This window comes from Bombina bombina, chromosome 6 (assembly GCF_027579735.1).
Source record: "Bombina bombina isolate aBomBom1 chromosome 6, aBomBom1.pri, whole genome shotgun sequence".
In the NCBI taxonomy this organism is placed as follows: domain Eukaryota; kingdom Metazoa; phylum Chordata; class Amphibia; order Anura; family Bombinatoridae; genus Bombina; species Bombina bombina.
The window spans coordinates 1,045,944,464-1,045,952,612 of record NC_069504.1 but is presented as its reverse complement, the minus strand read 5'-3'; the positions used below and the strand labels follow the sequence as shown (position 1 = coordinate 1,045,952,612).

The window sequence follows — 8,149 nt, the reverse complement described above, 5'->3', positions numbered from 1 at the left end:
CAGCTCATAACATCACACCCCTGTTAGTCCCTGGGGACACGAATACTGTCGTATTACCCACAGCATTTATTAGAACTACCATTACCCGTATGTACAGTACAATCATGGTATATTACAGAGAAAATAATATAGAAAGCTAAACTAAGGTTTTACATAAGGTCACACCTATATATCCTTGCTAGAAACTTCTAGTCCCTCCTGGAAGATCCCTCCTCCTATTGCTGACAAGTGCAAGGGGTGGTGCCCATAGCAAACACTGGAACTCCGGCCTATTGCATCCTGCGCTCCACTGCAGGAGAGCTCCACATTGTGTACTGCGTCTGCGAGCAGAGCTACCGGGAGACCTGAAATAACCGCGGTATACCGCAGAACTAGACTCGACACTACAACACAGCTGCTAATAGGGCCCCTTAATCCCCAGTCTTCTGCACAATGACAGCCGAGGAACTCAAAACAGAGGGACCCCAGAACATAGCCATGGAGGGGACAGACATCACTCCAAAATGCGACCAGGGGGTGCTGAAGGTAATGGGGGCTTATGTGCTCATCAGTTCCACTGGGGACAGCAAGGAATTACACGTGGGGCGCAACATTTATATTTAGCAGTATTGTGGATTTTAAGAGTTTTAGTTTTATATATAGAAATATTGAAGGGTATTTGCTGGGTTAGATTACGCTTCTGTATCCTCAGAGTTTATGTAAATACTAGTAACAGCTATATATATATACTTACTCCCATACTACAGGCATGTTTTATCCACACAGTCACATCAATATAAACTTGTACACAGTGGTACAAGGAGATATTAAAGAACTTTTATGATTAAATATGTCTTCTTTTTTTTTTTTTTAACAACTAATTTAAAAAGGTGAGTTGCATCACTCACAAGTTTTGTGAAGCTCCCTGGAAATAAAAAGGAACTGGATATACATTTGTACACAGCTTGATGGGAGCTGGCTTCTGAAATGTGGAGCAAAGGTGTGTTGTAATTGTGCACAAAGTTTATACAAATAATGTGAAACATTGATAAAAGCAGATGTAGTATGTATGTGTGTGTGTATATATACAGGTCTTAATAAACATAATTTTATTATTAAGATATGTTCCGCTCTGAATTTCTACACGAAAACAATTTTGAAAAAGTCCATGTGAGGACCAAAACTTTACTGAATAAGAAATAATAAAATTATGTTTATTAAGACCTGAGAGTGCCTCTTCTTACTTTGAAATATATATATATATATATGTATGTATGTATGTATGTATGTATATATATATATATATATGTATGTATGTATGTATGTATATATATATATATATATATATATATATATATATATATATATATATATGTATGTATATATGTTACAGGTAAAGTCAGAAATTGGGTAATCCTAGGATTACCCAGGGGCTGTGGGTAAAGCCCAAAATTAGATCATGCTTTGGGCTTTACCCAGTTATTCCTAGGATTACTCAGACACTTCTGGATAAAGCTAATAAAATGATACATTTGGCTTTACCTGGGTAATGCTAGGAAAACACACCAACAGGAAATTAAACATTTTTATTTTGGATTGCTCAAACACTTATGTTTTGTTACAACAATAGGAAATGAAACATTTTTATATTTCATATGTGGAATTTTCATGTTTTGTACCATGTTTTGTTACAACAATAGGAAATTAAAAAATTTTTACAACATGAAACATTTTTATTTTTCATATGTGGACTTTTCATGTTTTATACCATATTTTTTTACAACAAAATGAAATTAAATATTTTTGTGTTCTTGGTTGGACAGACCAAACTGTCTATCGCACACACATTATGTCCAAGAAACTTTAAAAGCACGTCGTGGGTGGTGGGACCCATGGTTAGGTTCTCAGAGGCGGTTGCAACGCCCGAGGCTCTAATTAGAACAGAACTATCTGGAGAGTATTTTCCCTCAGCCGTTAATGCATTATCTGATTGGTCCGTGTCTCAGTAAAGTCAATGGATGCACAACTAATCAGATAAGATCATGCATTAACGGCCAAGGGCAGATACGCTACAGAGAGTTCTGTTCTAATCAGAGCCTGAGCGCCGCAACCGCCTCTTGGAACTTAACCATAGGTCCCCCCCACAAGGTGCTTTTAAAGGTTCTCGGACAGACCAGACTTATCTGACGAACGTTTGTCTATCGTCTTATTATCTGTCGCACACGCGTTCTGTCCGAGAACCTAGGATTACCCGGGTAAAGCCCAAAGTATGATCTTATTATGGGCTTTACCCACAGCCACTGGGTAATCCTAGGAGCAGTAGATTTTTCTTTCTTCTTTTATATTCCGGCCCCCTGTATCATGTGACAGACATCAGCCAATCACAGACTAGTATATGTATACCCTGTGAGCTAGTTCACATGCTCAGTAGGATTTTGTTCCCCAGAAAGTGTGAACATAAAAAGACTGTGCAAAATTTGATAATGGAAGTAAATTGGAAAGTGTCTTAAAATCACATGCTCGGTCAGAATCATAAAAGTTTTTATTTTGACTTGACACTAAAGTCAAAATTAAACTTTGATGATTCAGATAGAGCAAACAGTTTTAAGAGACTTTCCAATTTATTTCTATTGTCAAATTTTGCACATTCTTTTATATACACACTTTCTGAGGCACCAGTTCCTACTGAGCATGTGCACAGGTTCACAGGGTATATGTACACTAGTCTGTGATTTGCTGATTGCTGTCACATGTTACAGGGGACTGGCAAATGAGGGAGAAACTATTTTTTTTTCTTACTGCTTATTTGTCATTCAGAATAAGTGCTATTTTGTTTTTTTATTTTTTATTTTGCACTTAAAGGCACACTGAACCCAATTTTTTTTTCTTTGTGATTCAGATAGAGCAGCTACTTTCTATTTTACTCCTATTATTTTTTTTTCGTTCTCTTGCTATCTTTATTTGAAAAAGAAGGCATCTAAGCTAAAGATCCAGCCAATTTTTGGTTCAGACCCTGAACAGCACTTGTTTATTGGTGGGTGAATTTATCCACCAATCAGCAAGAACAACCCAGGTTGTTCACCAAAAATGGGCCGGCATCTAAACTTGCATTCTTGCTTTTTAAATAAAGATACCAAGAGAATGAAGAAAATTTGGCAATAGGAGTAAATTAGAAAGTTGCTTAAAATTGCATGCTCTGATTCACAAAATAAAAAAAATTGAGGTTCAGTGTCCCTTTAATAATTCTACTGTTTTTAGTGGTCCTTCAAACCAGAAATAGCTGGACTGCGTGTGTATGTTGTAGATTTATTTATTTGTATAGCGCCACAAAATTCCATAGGAGTGGACAGTCTTAGGTCAGAGGTTGATCGAAGAGCATGGTTTGGGGACTACAAGGCAGCCCTCAGTTTACGCCGGGGTTAGGTTCCAGAAGGAAAGGTTGTAAATTGAAACCCAGTTTATAATGTAAGTCAATGGAAAGTTAGGGAGTTAGGTTCCAAGCCCCTCTCAAAATTGACATAACACCTAATACATTATTTTTAAAGCTTTGAAAGGAAGACTTTAAATGCTAAACAGCATTATAAACCTAATTAAACAATCACACAACAGACTGTATCATCAAATTAAGTTTAATGAACAAAAACATTTTTTACTTGCATTTTTCTGCAAACAGTTCTCTGCATTGTTAGATAATATTGGGTCTGCACCTATTCTATGCATTTCAATCTGGAGTGATAGGCAGTTGGACACCTTCACCTCAAGCAGTTGGACAGGAAGATAATAGGGAAGTGGCTGCTAGATCTTGTTGCTTGAAAGCTGCTCGATAGATAAGGTCTGTTCTGTGTACACAGATTAATTTCAGTCTGCTAAGTAGCATAACTGCTACAACACAAGCGGAAAGCTCCACCTACTGGCTATTTTAATTAGTGCACTGCCTTTCAATAGCAGTCACATGACTGAAAAAAAGGTTGTTATTCTGAAACGGCGCAAATTAAACCGGCGTAAACCAAGGGCCACCTGAAATTAGTGATGAAAGGAAATATAGTTGGGAGTGAAGCTGTTGAGTGCTATATAGGTAATGGTTAATACTTCAAATTTTGTTTTCTAGAGAGTATAGTGAGCCATTGTAGAGGCTAGACTATAATAGTTTGGAGGGGCAGAGGCAGGGTTTGTGAAGGCTATTTAGAAGTAAATTTAATTGGTCAATGCATGACAAAATGAAGGAATAAGTTAGTAATTTTGTAGTTTCTTGCATCCGGAAAGGTCGGATTTTGGAAATGTTGCCTAGGTGTGTACGGCAGGATTTGGTATGCACTTGTATATGTCGAGTAAATGTGAATTCAGAGTCAAGTGTTACTGCAAGAAAGCAAACCTGGGGTGAGGTGTTGAGAACAGAGTACGCCTACTGAGAAAGGCAAAGGATCAGAATATATGCTATTAAAGGAAACTCTAAATGAGCAGTTTAAGATATAGGAAGAAAACCAGGAGAGAATAAAATATCAAATATATAATTAGGTTATTTTCTATAACGCATTATAAATCTGTGTATTTGGAGTCTTCTATTTATGTATATAAGGAATCTGTATATAGATGTCCCAGTCTCTTTCACTTGATACACTTGTTGCTGCTTGTAGTATTTGGGAATGAGGGGTGGTTCCTCACTCAGGAGTATTTGTAAAACACATGTGAAACAGACAGCGCAACTTGATTGAAGTTAATAAACAGTGAAGTGCAAATTATGATAGACTTACAGGAAAGTCTTGGGTGAGAGTGTGCATCATTGAAATCATCCTCTTGAGCAACTGTCTGTGGCTTGTGTATATATTACTGTGGTAGTCCATAACTTTTAAGAGCTCCCAGGTCTTTCACAGCCACTCAGCTTATATTCCACTGGGAGGGCTGCTTACCGCTCTCCACCTATGGATCGTCATGGAGGACAGAAAACCTTCTTTAACTTTTACGTATTTCTTCTGCTGTACTGGCAGATTTTGACAGAAGGAAAGCAGGCGTTTTCCAGGAGGGGGCTGTGTCACAGATGCAAAACAAATGTAGGATTTTTAAGAGGAGAGGAGGATGGTCAACTGTGTCTAAAACAGCAGATAGATCCAGAAGAATTATTAAGGAGTAGTGACCCTTTGTTTTAGCTGAAACCTGAAAGCAGATCATTTGTTACTTTAGTAAGCAATTTCTGTTGAGTGTTTAGGGAGGAATCTAGATTGTATGGAATCAATTTAGGAATTAGTTGAGAGAAATTTAGTAAGGCATATATAGACTAGTCATTCCAATAATTTGTAGACAAAGGGAAGTAAGGAGACCAGTCAGTAGTTAGAAAGGGTAGAGGGGTCAAGCAAGGGCTTTTTAGGATTGCTGTGATTGACACATGCTTGAATGTACCAGTGACAAGAGGCTGTGTAAAGAGATGAGTTGGGGCAGGGGTTAGAGAAGCAGAGAGGGAAGAAGTTGTGAAGGAATAGGGTCAAGAGGACAGGTTGTGAGGTAAGCAGAAGAAAGGAGAATGAAGACAACTTCTGTTTCAGGAGGAAAGTGGTCAGCAATAATCTGAGCAATGAGTTTGGTAGTGGAAAGAGGTGCAGGCAGATATAGGAGGTAGTTAAAGGTTGGATGCATGAGTTGACACGACTAAGGATAAATAGACTTGTTTGGCCAGGATGAGGGCAGAGTTGTATGATCTGAGGATGAATTTATAAGACAGGAAATCGGCACAGGTGCGTGATTTTCTCCACTGACGTTTAGCAATCCGTGAACATCTCTGAAGATAGCAGGTCTGTTTGGTGTGCCATGGTTGTTGTCAAGTATATGATGCACAGTGGAGGGTGCAGCTTTGTCAAGTGTTGATTTTAGTTTAGAATAAAACTGTAAGGCCACAAGGTCTGAGCAAGACATGGATGAAATGTTGCATAGTTGAGATTTCAGTTGAGCAGAAAAGTCTGAGAGATCCAAGTCTTGTGAGGATGCTGCAGTTAGAGTAAGAGAGAAAGTTAGTAGATGGTGGTCAAAGAGTAGAAAGGGGAAGTTGGAGCTTGCAAATGGCAAAGACTAGGTCAATTAAGTTGCCTTTACAGTGGATTAGATATGTTGTCCACTGGGACAGGCCAAAAAGCTGGTATGGGATAGAAGTTGACAGACAGCTGGCATTTTAGAATTGTCAATCGTATGTTGAATTCACCCAAGGTGAAGGAAGGGATGTTAGAAAAGAGGGCACGTGGGAGCCAGACTTCAAAGTGGTCTAAAAATTGTGATGCTGGGAAGGATGAGAGCTACAGGGGAGAAGAGACAGATAGCGTGAACGTCAAAAGATGAGAAACAAAGGGATGGGTCCAGTGGAAAGTACAGTTTGGAGAAAAAAATGAATGTCACTCCCCCTCCGTGTCTGTCTCCTGGCTTGAGAGAGTGACTGAAGTGCAGACCACCATAGGACAGAGGAGCAGCAGTTATGTTAGAGGAGGAGAGCCATGTTTCTGTGAGGGCCGATAGGTTAAAGGGACAGTTCACCCAAATTTTTTCTCCCATTCAAATTGTTCCCAATGTCCTATTTTACCTGCTGTAGTGTATTCAATTGTTTTACAAGGATCTCCTTTACCCCATTTTGCCTTTTGAAATAGCTGATTTAGCCTGTGATTTCCAAACCTATACTGAACATTTTAAAACTTAAGTCTTGGCTATTGATAATCCTAAGTAAACAAAGCCAGCAGAAGAAATTAAACACACAGTGGGGTGCACGATAGTTAAGTAATAACATAATTTTCCATTGTTCTCTCTAATTATTGAACTTTAGTTTTCCAGACAAATATAATATAAGGGAACTAGTGTGTGTACACAAAGTGATAACATAATGTGATATATATTACCTGAAGCTCAACCCATTGTAATAGGCTGTGGTTTAAAAGCACAAAACCAGCTACTTCATATACACAAATAAACCTCAAAATGCAATTTCTCATTCATTTTATACTCTGCAGCTGGCATAACAAGTTATTGAAAATACATTAATATAAAAACAATTTTACAGTGTACTGTCCCTTTAAGTAATCTTGAAATTAATAGGTCAGAAATAGAAGAGAGCTTGTTGTGTATTCCAAACTGCACAAGATAATTGCAAGGTATTAACAGAAGTGCATTAAATTAGGCTGAGAGGATTATGTGGCCAAGATTTTGTAGGTGTGGTTGTGAGCAGGGAGAGGCAGAGGGTGGACCTGGGTTAGGCAAGACATCTCCAGATGCAAGGAGAAAAGGCTGGTAAGAGAAAGGAGATTAGTGTGTCTTATGCATGCGTCTAAGCTTAGTATCAGTGAAGCATGATTGGCTGAGTGATATGAGATAGTAATAGAGTTCATGTGTGTTGAAGAGGTGAGAGATGAATAGTCTTAGGGATAGATTGAACCCTTTTGCTGCAGAGCCTTTCCTTCCATAAGACAGGGGGATTCCACAACTTAATTCCTTACTGTTGGGAAACTAAACACCTGGCCACCATGTGGAGGCAAAGACACCCCAGCCAGAGGCTTAAATATCCCTCCCCCTTCCCCTATCCCTCAGTCATTCTTTGCCTTTTTTCACTATAGGAAGAACGTAACATTAATCAAGAAATTGTTGTGCCTTCTTTGTGTCCTAATCCTTCTTCATTGAAGGAACGCTGGATTCAAAATCTAGATGTGGTTCGTGCCTTGAAGTTCTATCTTCAGGCTACCAAGGAATTCAGACAATCTTCCTCTTTGTTTGTCATCTATGCGGGTAAGCGTAGGGGTTCAGAAGGCCACTATGTCTTCCTTTTCTTTCTGGTCGAGAAGTGTCATCCGCTTAGCTTATGAGACAGCAGGACGACAGCCTCCTGAGAGAATAACGGCTCATTCCACTAGAGCAGTGGCTTCCTCCTGGGCTTTTAAGAACAAAGCCTCTATGGATCAGATTTGTAAGGCGGCTACCTGGTCCTCCTTACACACTTTTTCTAAATTTTACAAATTTGATGTATTTGCTTCGGCTGTGGTGCCCTCAGAATAGGGTCCTCCTCTTTTTTTTTTTTTTTTTTTTTTTTTTTTTTTGTTCCCTCCCATTATTCCTTCAGTGTCCTCTGGAGCTTGGGTATATTTTCCTTTACAGTACGGAATGAAGTTGTGGACTCTCCCTGCCTTATGGAAGGAAAATATAATTTATG

At 38.8% G+C, this 8,149-nt stretch overlaps 1 protein-coding gene across 1 annotated transcript in view; it reads left to right on the top strand.

Annotated features, from left to right (window-relative positions):
• Positions 1-236: 236 nt before the first annotated feature.
• Positions 237-8,149, top strand: part of FKBP4 (FKBP prolyl isomerase 4) — a 121,029-nt gene continuing 113,116 nt past the window's right edge. Inside the window, exon 1 of the mRNA XM_053718815.1 lies at positions 237-525. Within this exon, the coding sequence (XP_053574790.1) occupies positions 433-525 (93 nt within the window). The 5' untranslated portion in view covers positions 237-432. The remainder of the gene's footprint in view (positions 526-8,149) is intronic.